This window comes from Ictidomys tridecemlineatus, chromosome 8 (assembly GCF_052094955.1).
Source record: "Ictidomys tridecemlineatus isolate mIctTri1 chromosome 8, mIctTri1.hap1, whole genome shotgun sequence".
NCBI classification, from domain to species: Eukaryota; Metazoa; Chordata; class Mammalia; order Rodentia; family Sciuridae; genus Ictidomys; species Ictidomys tridecemlineatus.
The window spans coordinates 114,938,014-114,953,535 of record NC_135484.1 but is presented as its reverse complement, the minus strand read 5'-3'; the positions used below and the strand labels follow the sequence as shown (position 1 = coordinate 114,953,535).

Sequence of the window (15,522 nt, the reverse complement as noted above, 5' to 3'; positions counted from 1 at the left end):
ACTAACTAGACTCTTTGCAATTGTTGACTGAACGAAAGGGACCAGAAAGCACAACCAGGAAAGATTTTGCTGACCTCTGGCGGTGGGGGTTGGGGACTTCGGGAGAGCGACGGGGAGCCAGACCGGGGTGGGTAGTGTGTGGTCGGGGCTTTTTGTGGGAGAAGCCGTTTTGCGATTGGAATTGAGCAGAGAAACGTGGCAGCCACAGCCCAGCCCTCCCAATTCCTGTCGGCTGCGGGTGGGTGAGAGGGGTCCCAGGTCCCCGCAGGGGGCGCGCGGGGTCCGGTGGCTCCCGGCTCCACCCCGCGGGGTCAGCCCCGCCCCCGACTCGGCCGTCCGGCCCCGCCCCCTCCCGGAGCCCCGGGGCGCTGGCCGCGGTGCTGAAACGACGCTCTCCGCAGAGGGAGGAAGGCAGGGCCCCGCCCGGCGAAGGGAGCGGGACTCCCTGGAGCTCTGAACTGGAAAAACGGGAGGGGACAGGGTGGCGCCAGCAAGACCTTGAGAGGAGGCAGGAGACCGGAGATAGGCGGGTTAGAGCCGAGACAGGCACCTGGCAAACCTCACCTGAGGACGCCAAGGCCATCCTTGTCCTGTTAAGCCTCTTCCCCGCCTGCGCTGGAAGGATTCTCACCTTGTGCCCCGACCTCAGCCTCCTTTCCAAGCCCCGCTGAGGAGTGACTCACTTCTGGGCCTCCATCCACATAGACTCCGCCTGGCAGCTCACAAGCCCCTGGTCCAAGGCCTGCTGCCTTCACCATGGTGAAGTTGCTGCCCGCCCAGGAGGCAGCCAAGATCTACCACACCAACTATGTGCGGAACTCGCGGGCAGTGGGTGTGATGTGGGGCACGCTCACCATCTGCTTTTCCGTGCTGGTCATGGCCCTCTTCATCCAGCCCTACTGGATCGGTGACAGCGTCAATACGCCCCAGGCGGGCTACTTCGGCCTTTTCTCCTACTGCGTGGGCAACGTGCTCTCTTCCGAGCTCATCTGCAAGGGCGGCCCTCTGGACTTCTCCTCCATCCCTTCCAGAGCCTTCAAGACAGCCATGTTCTTCGTGGCCTTGGCCATGTTCCTCATCATTGGCTCCATCATCTGTTTCAGTCTATTCTTCATCTGCAACTCGGCCACTGTCTACAAGATCTGTGCGTGGATGCAGCTGGCTGCAGGTGAGCGAGCAGGGTTGATGGGAGGGCAGGCCACAGCCATGGCTACATCATTCCACTCTGTGTGGAGGCTCCAGGTCTTCTACTTAACGATCTGTTTAGATTCTGAACAGGGAATCTTAATGACTGAAGCATAAAGGACTTCAGAGACCAAACTTTTCAAACTTCATATATTACAAAGATGGTCTTATCTTTCCTGACAGCAGTGACTTGAGCAGAGCACACAGCTCCTGGTAAGAGAACTCAGGTGTCCTGACTCCCAGGACACCATACTTTGAGAGGTTGTTGCAGCTCCAGGAAGAAGAAAGAAGGAAGCGTCCACTGTCGGCCCTGTGGGAATAGGACTCAGCCCTGGCGAAAAATAGTGATGTGGGTCACCATTCTAGATGCCCTCATCTCCCACTTCTGGGCATTAGTTCTATCTCACTTATCAGTACTCACATTCCTGCCCTCTCTCCAACCCTAAATAGTACTGATGGGCATTTCTAAGGTCAGTCATGTATTTTGGAGTGTAGCTATTACACCATGTGTGACCTCTCCCTTAGAAACTTGCATCAAAACTCCCCTTTCTCACTGTAGAGTGAATCGTTGTTCCCTCAGTATAGGATTTCATACTTGAGGCAGCAAATGGAGCAATATTTTGTGAGGTGGAGGGAGGCTGTCCAGGGTCCTTTAAAACTATATGAGATAGGCAGCCATTTGTGGTGACCGAGGCAAGGATTTTACTCCCCTTTTTCCTGCTCCTGGCCCATGCAGGCTTCTTGGTGCTTTTCTCCTCTGGGTCAACTGGTTTTTTTTTTTTCTTTCTCCTCTAGAGCCCAGGAAGAGATGGACCAAGATCTTTTCTGTAGCCTTTGATCCCTTCATCCCCGTCTATCCCAAGGCACAGACTGTCCATGCTGGATGTTCAGGAACAGTGCTGGGGACTGCAGACTAGAGCGGAACTCCCAACATCTTTGGTTAGAATGGGATGAGGTGTTATCTCAGGAGAAAATGAAACAGGAATCTGAATCCCAGACCACCAAACACATAGTGCAGAGTTAGAGGGGGTCCCCAGAGAGCTATATCCCACCAGCAACTGCAGATGAGGAATCGGGGTCTGAGAGAGAGGGTCAGACTTGGCAATCAGCTGGCAACTGAGAAGTAGGAGAGGTAAAGCATCAGGTCCCCCAAAACTTAGAATACTCCAAAGACATTCTTTTTTTTTTTAGTTTGTAGATGGACACAATATCCTTATTTTTATTTATTTATTTTAATGTGGTGCTGAAGATCAAACCCAGGGCCTCAAGCATGCTAAGCAATCACTCTACCACTGAGCCACAACCCTAGCCCCTAATGACACTCTTTTTGAGACTCATATTTATATAAGTAAAATGATTTACAAGATACTTTCACATATTTCATCTGGAGAGCCTCATCACAACCCAGAAGTGAATATATTTACATTTAACAGTTAAGACTGCTGGTGGGTAACTTGTCTTTGGGGGTAGATTCTTGATTCCCAGTCTTATACCCAGGCCACTAGCTTGACTTCAGAACCTCTTCTAGATATCCCCACTCTCTCCCTCTCCTCTGTAGTCTCTTTATATGATAAGAGAGAGATCAGGACAGGAGTGAGGCAAAATTTGGTGGGTAATGGAGACAAGAATAGAGGGTGGTCATATCAAGAAAGAAGGGGAGCCAGTTATGATGGCATACACATGAAGTCCCAGGGTCTTGGAAGACTGAGGCAGGAGGATCACAAGTTTGAGACCAGCTACAGCAACTTAATGAGACCCTATCTCAAAATAAAAAAGGGTTGCGGTGAAGAGAAAAGAAAGATGGAAAGAAAAGATAAAAGAGAGGACTGAAGATATAGATAGCAGTTCTGTGCCAAAGAGGAGTAGCATGGACTCTGACGTGCCTGCCAGCTGGTTCTCCATCAGGGTGATGGAATGCTGGAGACACACCATTCCTCTTTTATTCCCAGTGCTGCCCACCCCTCACCCCAATGTCTGCAACAGGTGCCATTGCTGAGCAGTACCAGGAAGGCCTGGGTGGGGGAGGTGTCAGCAGGCTACTTGAGTCAGACCCTATCTGGGTCACAGAACTAGTGACACTGATAGCAGAGGTAGCCAGGTGCAATCGTATGAAACATTTATCTTTGGAGAAGGCAAAGGTGGTATCGTGTTCCATTCTGCTGTGTTGGAGAAGGAAGGATGAGCCAAAGAGAGGAGAATAAGGAGGGGGTGCACCCAACAGCAAGCAGCTGGGAGACACATTAATTTACAGAAACCTAAACAAGTTCGCTTAACTTTGCCCACTAGGCTGGGAGCAGGGAAGTGTTAGAGCAGGGATAAAAGATCTGATTAATGAGGCAATGTGGGGTTGTAGCTTAATAATATTAGCTGAGCATCTGGAGGCCAGGTATAGGCTGAGTATGGTCCTAGCTCCTAAAGCCATAGGCAAGTCAAGTTGCTTGTCTTCTCTGGGTCTTGGTAAGCTCATGTCTTAATCAATTTGGACTGCTACAACAAATCATCTGAGACCAGGGGGCTTAAACAACAGAAATTTATTTATCACAGTTTAGGAAGCTAGATGCCTGAGATCAGGGTGCCAACCCAGCCTGGTTCTGGTGAGAGCCCTCTTCCATTGCAGACAGCTAACTTTGTCCTTGTCCTCAAAAATGGAAAAGAGGTCAAGAAGGTTCTCAAGATCTTTTTTTTGTAAGGGCACTAATTCCATTCATGAGAGTTCCATCTTCATGATCTAATTACTTCCACAAAGCCCCATCTTGTAATAACTGCTACATTTGGAGTTAGAATTTTAATATATGGATTTTTGAAACATAAACATTCAGTCTATTGTACTCATCCATAGAATGTAGCAACAGGAATAGGGTTCTTTTTTTTTTTATTTGTTCTAACTAGTTATACATGACAGCAGAATGCATTTCGATTCGTTGTACACAAATGGAGCACAACTTTTCATTTCTCTGGTTGTACACGATGTAGACATACATATGTGCAGACACACACGGACCTAGGGTAATGATGCTCATCTCATTCCACCATCTTTTCTGCCCCCATGCCTTAATGGGGTTCTTGTGCAGGTGAGATGATATTATGCATGCAAAATACCTAGCACAGTACCTAGTACATGGTAGGTACTCAGTAAATGTGCAAAACAGAAAACAACCTCTTCGGTAAGATAGGAAATGTTGTTACAGTAATAATTCCTAAGTCTTAGTGGCTTGAAACAGAGGTTTATTTCTTGCTTATATTACCTGCCCTCGGAGGATCAATTGGGGGCACTACGCTTATTGTTCTTCTCTCCTTTTGAACCCCAGGCTGAAAAAGCATCACTTGTCATTGACATGTGCAGAGGGAAAGAGAGCTCTGGAAAGTCTCCCACCAGCAGTTAAATTCTCTAGCTTAGCAGTGTACACATTTCTGCTCATTTATTGATCAAAGGAGTTCATGTGGCCTTGCATAACCTCAAGAGAGTGGGGCAAGGAAGTATAATCCTACCTCGTACTGGGAATATTTGTGAATATCTCTTATGATGCCCACATCCTGCAAGATAGCTTTCATCAGAAGGAATTGCCAATAACAATAGCAAGAATTAACATCATTGGCCTTTCACCATGTACCAGACACTGGTATTTTCTTTACATGACTATACTTATTCCTCACAACCCTGTTTGAGTCAGGTATTAGTCTCTTTAGAGCTCTGAGACACACAAATGGGATAGTCCCCCAACTATGCACAGAACCAGGGGTGGATGGATGGGGTGCAACCCACCCATACACAGTAACAACAACCTGTTTCCAAGCCAGAAGCTTTGAATTCTTTTACAGAACCCCTATAGGAAATTTTATAGACAGGGAAGGGGATTGTGGGGAGAGTTTTGGGAGAAAGAGAAGTATAAAAGAGCAGTTTCTTTCCACTTTCACCTGTGCATTCAGCATTTGTAGGATGCTGCTTAAACTAGAGTCCATGCCAACCAGCCAAGGGCAGGCTATACATTTTACCAAATTGCTGTGGAAGGATTCCCTCTCCCTTACCCTAAGTGTCTTCCTGAACACTTTTCAGTTTGTCAAGAAGTCTGAAATGTCACCACTAAATACATTCAGCCCTTTGGATAAATGTCACAATCTAGTATGGAAGGAATTAATTTTGAAGTCAGGCCAGGTGTGGTGACACATGCCTGTAATCCCAGTGGCTCTGGAGGCTGAGGCAGGAGGATCACAAGTCCAAAGCCAGCCACTCTAGGTAATGTAGCAAGGCCCTGTCTCAAATTTATTAAAAAATAAATAAATAAAAGGGCTGAGATGTGGCTCAGTAGTTGAGTCCCCCTGGGTTTAATCCCAAGTACCAAAAAGAAAAAAGAAGTCAGGAAAATCAGAAGGAAGTACTATAGCTGGTTAACTAAGAAAGCTGCCTGATTTCTCTGAGACCTCAATTTTCAAATCTGTAAAAGGGGGGATATTAATATCTGGCTTACTTTATGCAATTTTTGTCATGATCAAGATAGTACATGAATTTTTTTGTGATTCCTTTAAGAGCTGTATAAATTATTTTTAAAATCTTATAAAAAATCGAAGGAAAGTTAATATATTTAGGTGAGGAGAGGGGACCCTGGTCTTCACATCATATGTTTGATCCACTTACTTTCCTTGTAAGAACAAGCTGAATCCAAGGAATGTAATTTTTGCTTGCATGAGATACTTCTTTGAGCATCTTCTGGGTAGGATATGGTTTGGGGACTAGGGGGCCCCTGAGCTTGTGGAAAGAGGGTCAAGGGTGGGAAAGTGGCACAGATAAAGGCCCTGCCTGCACGGCAATTGTGGTTGGGATCACCCTGGTCACATTCTAGGATTATGTCACCTGTCTATGCTTCACCCTATTGAAGCTAATGTGAGAAAAGTGGTTTCATGGAAGGTATGGAAGAAATTGGGGGAGGAAGGGGAAAATAAAATTTAATGTTAGGCTGCCTTGTCAATGCCAAGTCAGTAGGACACTGAGTAGCTGTGCCCAGTAGCTAACCCTCATGGAATGCCTCATGTTGTGCCTGGCCCAAGTTCCTTTCCATTATTAACTAAATTTAAGCTTGCTATAACCCCAACACATAGGCGATATTATCTCCATTTTACAGATAAGGAAACTCAGGCAAAAAAAAAAAAAAAAAGTTTAAGCAGCTTGCTTCAAGTCACACAGCTAATTAGCAAAAACCAGTGGGCTTGAAATCCAGGCAGCCTGGTCTAGTGTTTTCCACCTCTCCTATGGAAAGAATTGCCTGGAACAGTGCTTCTAAGAACAAAGATTCTTGAGCCCAACCTTGGCCTGAGTTCCAGCACTTAAAATGAATATTCCAGAGGATTTTTAAATTCAGGCAAGTGTGAGCAGCTGCACTGTGCAGTACTAGGTATGGGGAGGAGGAACCTGTTTGCTCACATGGAAGGTTCATGAAGAAAGCATGCATTGGGGCTTGGAAAGCCTTCTTGTAGTCACTGAATCTAATATCTTTGAGATATAGGACACATTATTATGCTGTATACTGTAAAAAGGGAAAATACTGCTAATCAAAACTATGGACTAATGCTTTCTTATTATACTTATTTCCGAGATGTTGAGATGTTGAAATATGAACAATATATATTTTCAGAGAGATAAGTTCTCTGGGCTGGATCCCCCACCCCCATCCTCCCAGGGATTGAACACAGGGGTCCTTAGCCACTGAGCTACATCCCAAGCCCATTTTTATTTTTATTTTTTAAATTTTGAAATAGGGCCTCGCTAAGTTGCTCAAGGCCTTGCTAAGTTGCTGAGGCTGGCTTTAAACTTGTGATCTGACTGACTCAAGCTCCTAAGCCACTGGGACTAGATTTGGGAGGGTTTTGGAGCCAGGGCAAGCAGTGCCTCCTTGAGTCCAAGATGAAGAGATAAGCTGAGGGGCTGGTAGGACTATCTAATGCAGTGACAGATGTCACCCTGGCCAAAGAGCTCAGTTCTTTGCCTCTGCCTCTGACTGCTGGGTCTCAGGGACCAGCTGCTTTTAGATTTTGGAGCCCATTTTTTTCACTTGTGTTTTACAAGAAGAATGGTAGAAGCTGCCTAATGTTCCTCTCAAGGCTAATGCAAAGACCAGGGAGGTGACAAGATAAGAGTAATTCAAAGTGGGAGGTAGGGAGCTGACACCCCTAGCATGACAGCATCTTTACCCTTTTTTTCCCCCTTAGCCACAGGTTTAATGATAGGCTGCCTGGTCTACCCAGATGGCTGGGACTCAAGTGAGGTGCGACGCATGTGTGGGGAGCAGACAGGCAAGTACACTCTGGGCCACTGTACCATCCGCTGGGCCTTCATGCTGGCCATCCTCAGCATCGGCGATGCCCTCATCCTCTCCTTCTTGGCTTTTGTTTTGGGCTACCGGCAGGACAAGCTCCTCCCTGATGACTACAAGGCAGATGGAAAAGGTAAATTACCCTCCTCCACAGTGTGTCACCTGCCTGGGGATCCTAGGTGGGCATATAGACATAGCCCTAGTCCTCCTAAGCAAGTGCTCTATGACTGAGCCAGACCCTCAGCCCTTACTCAATTTTAAAAACAGGCAATTTGAATAGACATCTCTGCAAAGAAGATATGTATATGGCAATTAGCATATAAAAATACTCACCATCATTAATTATTAAGAAAATGCCAATCAAAACCCACTTACTAGCAGGGTTACAATAAAAAGATGAACAATTAAACGTGTTGGTGAGGGGGCTGGGATTGTGGCTTAGCAGTAGAGCACTTGCCTAGCATGCATGGGGCCCTGGGCTCGATCCTTAGCACCACATAAAAATAAATGAATGGAATAAAGGTATTGTGTCCAACTACAACTAAAAAAATAAATATTAAAAAAAAAACAAAAAACAAAAAAGTGTTGGTTAGCATGTGAAGAAATTGGAACACTTAGACAATGGAAACAGTCTAGCAGTTCCATATAGTTAATCATAGTTATCATATGATCCAGTAATTCTACCCCTAGGTATATACACAATAAAACTGAGAACATGGGTTGGGGTTGTGGCTCAGTGTTAAGGACCTTGCCTCACATGGGTGAAGCATTGGGTTTGATCTTCAGCATCATATAAAAATAAGTTAATAAAATAAAGGTATAAAAATTCATTAAAAAACCCTGAAAATATACATATATTCATAAAAACCTTGCACACAAATGTTGAAAGCTGCATAATAGCCCAAAAGTAAAAACAATCCAAATGACCACCATCTGATGAGTGGATAAACAAAATGTGTTTATCCATATAATGAATATTAAGAAGGAATGAAGGATAACAGGATGAACCTCTAAAACAATGAAAGAAGCCTGACACAAAAGACTGGCTTCCATTTGGATATGTTTGATTCTATTTATATAAAATGTCAGAATAGGCAAATCCATACAGACAGAAAGCAAATTAGTAGTTTCCTGTGGGGGGAAGAGGGAGGAATTGACAGTGACTGCTAAGGGACATAGCATTCTTTCTGGGGTGATGAAAACGTCTTAGGATTAGACAGTGATGATGGTTGCACCAACTGGTAAATATACTAAAAACCACTGAGTTTTATACTTTAAATGAGTGGATTTTGTTACTGAATTATATTAATAAAAAGGATTATTCTTAGGATTCAATAATACACATAAAGCACTAATAAAGCCTGCATATTATAAATGATTAATATTAGTTCTCTTCCCTCTGGTCTTTCCAGCATCTCTACTTTTTATCACACTTCCATCCAATAATAACAACTATTGTGCTCCAGTTACCTACCAACATCTTTAGGCACTGGGGGTAAAGTGGTGACTGGAGAAGTCTAAATTGGAGCTTACAGTCTGGTAAGGGAGACAATCATTAAGTACAGAATTACAAACTGATAAATATTATATACAGAAAAGTGCAAGCTTTCTTGAGAGTGAATGAGAGGGATCTGATTTAGTTTGGAGATGGGATAATGTGCTGGAATTACCCTAAAAACAAGGCTTGGCTGTAAACATATACTGTTCTTTCATTACAGAGGAAGTCTAAAGCGGCTGAAGGGTCGGTGAGTAACTTTATTGGAAGGTGGTCTGCATGAAGAGCTTTGAAGAGCTGGGGCCTTTCAGCTTTCTTGTTGAATTCTTAGGCAGAATGACTCCTGGGGTTGGAGTGTAGGGGCTACTATGATGCAGCCTGGGACAGAGGAGGAGCAGACCACCAGTGTGGGAGCTAACTGGCACCTGAGACCTCCCCTGGTGTGGGGTGGGGTCAGACAGGAAGCCTTTGGTTTTACCTGAGTCTTGAGATATGGAAAAGAACAAGAAAAGGAATACTTCAAAATAGATATGGGGTTAGCTTCCTAAACTTATTTATTTTTGGAGCCTGGCAAACAAGAACAGATTGTTTTTAGAAATTGTCATTATCATTTGGACCCTTATTTTCAGAAAAAAAAATTTTAAATGATTTGTAAGAAACAGTAGAAAACCTAATAAAATAGGAAATAAAAGTCATAGAGAGAAAAACAAATATTCAAGAAAGCTAGTCTAATAAAATTACTATATTAAGTTTAGCTGTATGCTTCCTGATAGCTGAGGCAAAAAGAAAAAACAATGAATTAACCAGTTTTAATGTCTGACTCAAAAGGAAGCACAACATAATAATTTCTTTCTTTAGTTCACAAAATGTGACATAAGAAGACTATTAAGGAGTAAAACCAATAACAAAAAACCTACAACACTGTCATCTAAAAGTGCCATTTATTAAGCAGGCCAGGTACTTTGTGTAAGAAGAATTATCTCCTTTTACATTATTATTATTGTTATTATTTTGGCACAGGGGATTGAACTCAGGGGCACTCAATCACTGAGCCACATCCCCTGCCCTTTTTTATATTTTATTTAGAGACAGGGTTTTACTGAGTTGCCTAGTGCCTCATTTTGCTGAGGCTGGCTTTGAACTCGTGATCCTCCTATCTCAGCCTCCCAAGCCTGTGGGATTACCGCCCCTGGCTCCATTTACATTATTTTTATGGTGCAAAGTACCTTCTAATCCTTGACTATCTATACTCTTATGAATAATTATAACACCTCTCTACCCATTAGAGCATAATCAAACTTCAGTGTGCATTTAGTTACCGGGAAACTTTTTTAAAATGCAGATTTTCGGGGACTGGGGTTGGTTGTAGCTTAGTGGTAGTGCACTTGCCTAGCATGTGTGAAGCACTGGGTTCAATTCTCAGCACCGCATATAAATAAATAAAATAAAATGTAGATTTTGATTCAGTTGGTAGAGGGGCCGCAGACACTGCATTTCTAACCAGAATCGTGAATTGGGATCATACTTTGAGTAGCAAAGTATTAGAGAATCAAACACTTTTCCCCATGTTTTTGAAATGTTCATTATTAAAATTTTTTAAAGCCATGAGTTCCATAGCATTGATGTACCATTACTTTCTAAACCACACCTTGGTTATTAAGACATTTAGGGTTGCTATCATAGCGAATAACTTTCTGTTTTTGTTGATAAATTTCCAAATGAAATCACTAAATCAAAGGGCAACTATATCGCTTTGCCTCCCTTCCCCCTACTACATTTTCAAAGACCATACAAGGGACAATGAATACTATCTTACACATGAATGAGGAAATTCCTACATCTGGGTAGAACTGAAGTTGTAATGCGAGAATGTTATTATTATTTTTTTTACTTAAAAAAATGTCAAATCTAGGGGCTGGGGTTATGGCTCAGTGGTAGAGTGCTCACCTAGGATGTACAGGGCACTGGGCTTGATCCTCTCAGCACTACATTAAATAAATAAATAAATAAAATAAAGGTATTGTGTGTGTCCAACTAACTAAAAAAAAAATTTAAAAATGTCAAATCTGAAATCTTTTGTTGTCTTGTTTTTCTTACATTACAGGTCATTTATTTCCCAGACAATGGAAAATTAGGGCATCTAATTCTTCAGATATAACTCTTTCCTCTAGCTTCCTTGTCCCTGGCCCAAGTCGTGCATCGTGGTTGGAAGCTGACCATCTCTTAAGACAAGACTCCTGCAGCACAGAGACCTCTTCCAGGTGAAGCAGAACTGCAGTGACCTTTATCAAAGTTGTGGCATGGGAGTTGCTCAGCCATGAAGGAATCTGAATTTCATTCCTATCCATTAACACCAGCTTTTCTGTAAAATGAGAAGCCTGGCAAGTCCTCTCTAGCGGTCTCTCCTCAGTCTCTGGCAAGTACTTCACACAGGGTACAATCATTTCAAGGCACACGCAGAAACAGATGCTAACAGCTCTAAAAAGGTCACTGAAGAGGAGGTGGCTGAAAGTATGTTGGATTAATTCAGGCTGATTGTGGGGGCAGGGGGGTCTCTTGCTTCTCCCCGCTTTTTGCTTACTTACTGATGTTCAGAGAGGCAAGGAACGGTGGAACCACCAGAATCTGAATCCTTTAACATCCATCAGTTAGTCTAATTGGGTAAATGTATGTAGGACCTAAAAACTCCTGAGGTGTTGGAGGTATAGTTCAGTAGTATAAAGCTTATCTAGCATGCACAAGACCTCAGGTTCATCCCTGGTACAGCGAACCAAAAACCCTTTGAGACTAATTTCACACTTATCTCCTCAATATTTCCTCACAGTACCTACACTGACCCAACCAGAACCAGATACCAGCTTCAGAAATTTGTTACCTGTATCCAAGTCATTTGTTACAGGAATAGAAGGCACTTCATGTCAAAAACTTTTGAGCGATACTGAAATAGGATCTGGTCTTTGTCCATTTTGAGTGACTCAGTAAAGAAACTACCTGGGTATGCTATTCTCACAGGGGGAGAGGGGATAAATGCTGAATAAAACTAAGAATCTTGTTGCTTGATCAAATGACATGGAAATTTTGTTATTCTCGGCCATCAGTTGTTTCTTGTACAGTACTACTTGCTCACTCTGCTGTCTGCACTGGTTCAGCTGAGAAAGAATATCCTAGTGTGAATCCAATTAAACAGCTGGTGATAAAACTACTATAACAGAGTTTACCTCATCACTTGGTCTTTTTATAATAATCACATTCATATTTTTTGGTGATAAAATTATTTAAATCACAGGCACTCCTTTTGATTAAAACCCATTTAACAAATCCTGTAGCTTAGGGACTTTTTCTCATAAGAGGTACAAGAGAAGTTTCTAAAAGTTCTCCATTGTCAAATTATTTTTCTTCTCATGTGGTGGTCCACAGAAGCTCCTGGGAGGCTTACAGTGCAGCTGCCTACAGGCCATCCTCTGCTCTTGCCAACACTGAATTTCACCAAAACAGAATCATGTTTGGCTTATGGCCAATGTTGGGAAAGGACCTGCAAATCTGTTTATCATCATACGACACATGTATCACCTTTTATCTTCCAAGGGAACTAAAAATTCTATTTACTAATAACATTAATGATTTTCAGTTCTCTAAGTGGGTTTATCTTTAAATAAATTCTTAAAGGTAACTCAAACCTTATTTATCTATATATTAGAATAAAAATCAGTGAAATCTGTACTTCTTTCCAAATTATCTTGTTCCTTTCTCACTTCTGGTTTGCCTGTTTGAGGCGGGTGCATAGATGGTTGTGGTGCCTGTTTCACAGTGAGTAGCTCTAACAGTCAAAAGCAAGCCCACACTCCAGGAAAGCCCACTGAAACAGGGTATGTGAAACAGAGGTAGGATTCACTAGGGCTCTTTGAAAAGTTGTTTTTCAATAATTCAGTTAATTTTCTGCCTACATAGGCATTTATCAGAATGCTTTACTGGAACAAAGGTTACCTTCTGGTAGCCTTACATGGTAATGTTTGACATGCCTTTATGTATTTGTTTGGTAATAAGCTGATAAAGATGAAAAGCATAAGAGCTCAAATTCTGAAAATTTACTATTATTCACCTTCAGAGGACTTATAGTAGGATCTACTAGATTTCCAACATTCACTACTCTCCTCAATACCTAGTAAATCCAAAGCAACTAGTGTAATGTCATCTTTGTGACACAACTATGAACACAAGTCAAATTGCTGGCTGTTAATGCACTCACCTCTATAAATGTCCAATTCTGCCATTTGGAGGACAAAACTTTTCACTATATTAAAATGGGCAAAGACCAGATCTGAATTAAAGACAAAAAGGAGATAATGATGAAGACTGAATTTGGGAAGATACACTGGACATTTACAAGGAATGGTGCAGTTTATAGACAGTACCAGATACTAAAGTAAACTTACTTAGTTCCTTGGCTAACATTTCTAAATACAACATGATCTCAAACTTTCTGCTTTTAAACTGGAATGTCTGAATTAATATTGCTCCAAGAATTTAGAAATAAATGCATATCATATCAACTTTCAACATCTTCAGTGACACAAAAATCAAACTTGATTCCTTTTTTTTTTTTTTTTTTGCCTGTGTTGCTGAGGATTGAAACCAGGGCCTTGTGCACTATACCAACTGAACTATATCCCCAGTCTCCTTCTGAGATTTATAGTTATCTTCCTATATCAACATTCTAGATTGTTACCAATGCTTTGCCAACTCCCAAGACATTATTTGAGCTCTTGTATCTAGGGTTTTATTTTAAAGTGAATAGAAATATAGATGTATTATCAGTAAATCACCACTTTAGCACTTTCTTCATAAGGCTGGCCTTGAAGATTCTACATGGTTCATAAGTTTAAAAAACAAACAAGCAAACAAACAAAAAAACCCTATATGCCTGTAATTCCAAAGGCTTGTGAGGCTGAGGCAGGAGGATGGCAAGTTCAAAGCCAGCTTCAGCAATTTAGCAAGACCCTTTGTCTGAAAATACAAAAAAAAGGCTGGGGATGTGGCTCAGTGGTTAATTCCCCTTGGGTTCAATCCCAAGTAAAGGGGAAAAAAGGACAATAATGAAGCCGGCTCTGGAGAACTACTCTTACTGTGGACCCTTGGTTTGCTGTTTTTTTTTTTTTTTTGACAGCTATAGGTTCTTGTAAAACAGCACAAAGGGTTTCCCTAAATCTAGAAGTTCATACATTTAACCCAGGATTAGAGTCACTGCCTTGGTCTGTCAGTCTGGTAAACATCTTGGTACCATTAGCCTCAAATAGGTTATTTTTTGGTCAACATTACAAACATGCTATGTCTTAAGTACTGCATAATTAAAACAAATTAACCAGAACAGTTTATGCAGTATAGGGGTAGGTGGGAAAGGGCTTTCTACAATAACACTAAAAAAAGACCATAAAAAATGGTGTACACCTGTAATCTCAGTGACTTGGGAGGCTGAGGCTCTAAGCAACTTAGTAAGGCATGGACTCCAAAAAAAAAAAAAAAAAAAAAGAAAAACAAAAAAAACACCTCAGGGGTTCAATCCCCAGTATCAACAATAGTAAGACTACAAATAAAAAAATAAGGCAAATTAAAACCTCAGTAAATATGTAAGGGAAAAATAACAAAAATCCATTAGCTTTAGTATACAACAAATCTCTACCAAGTCATCAAATAGGGAAGGACTCCAAAGTAAAGCTAGAAAATATATGCAGATACACAAAAAATGTAAAAGGGCCAGTAAAACCATGAAACAAGTGTTTCACCTCATCAATAATCCAGTGTGCATAAAACAAGATATTCCTTCTTTGGGGGCAAACTATCTATTAGGAATAAGTGAGACTATAACAGGCCCATTCAAAAAATTGTTAGTATACAGAAAAACAGTCTTAAGAATTTTCCTGATAAGGCTTTTTATCAAAGACTTTTAAAAAATGTGCCTACTTAGCTAAGTGAAGTGGCATATGCCTGTAATTCCACTGACTCAGTAGGCTGAGGCAAGAGGAGTTCAAGTTTGAGGCTAGCCGGGGCAATTTAGGAAGATCTTGTCTTAAAATAAGCAGTGGGCATATAACTCAGAGGTAGAGCATCCCCCAGTGGGGGCTGGGAATGCAATGTGTTCATTCTATGGCCCAGACATTCCATTTCTAAGAACTTTAATCCTAAAGAGTGAATCAGACAAATTTTTTAAAACCTATGTATAACAATAATGTACATCATGACAATGACTAGAGTTTACCAAATTTTGCACATATTGAATTATTAATTTGAGGGAAAACACTGCAAATGTTATGGGAAAACACTACTGGATGCAGGAAATAATTTTCTTAAAAATTCTCCTAAATGTGCTTTAATTCCACAACTAAAAGCTAGAAGCAAAACTACAAACCCCACAAATGGCAAGTATTCAAGTTGTAGTTTCAGTGCAAATTTAAACTCAATAAGCACATTTAAGCAATCTTTTCCTCCAACTGTTTTTGGTCAGACCAACTTCGGAAACAAACAGAAATTTCTGGAAACATG

At 41.8% G+C, this 15,522-nt stretch overlaps 1 protein-coding gene across 5 annotated transcripts; it reads left to right on the top strand.

The window, feature by feature from the left end:
- Nucleotides 1–315: 315 nt before the first annotated feature.
- On the top strand, nt 316–12,197 carry Lhfpl5 (LHFPL tetraspan subfamily member 5). Of its 5 annotated transcripts, none has more exons than XM_040282555.2 (4): nt 316–1,168; nt 7,387–7,623; nt 11,090–11,246; nt 11,810–12,197. In XM_040282555.2, the coding sequence occupies exons 1-4, from the start codon at nt 757–759 to the stop codon at nt 11,925–11,927; spliced, it is 924 nt and encodes a 307-aa protein (XP_040138489.1). In that variant the 5' UTR covers nt 316–756; the 3' UTR covers nt 11,928–12,197. The 5 variants fall into 5 exon arrangements, 4 of the variants coding, with proteins under 4 accessions (XP_040138489.1, XP_040138490.1, XP_021577638.1 ...); XM_040282556.2 differs by having other exon boundaries at nt 317–1,168; nt 11,157–11,246; nt 11,810–11,944; XR_013425226.1 differs by having other exon boundaries at nt 318–1,168; nt 11,090–11,496; nt 11,810–11,898.
- The last annotated feature ends 3,325 nt before the right edge of the window (nt 12,198–15,522 follow it).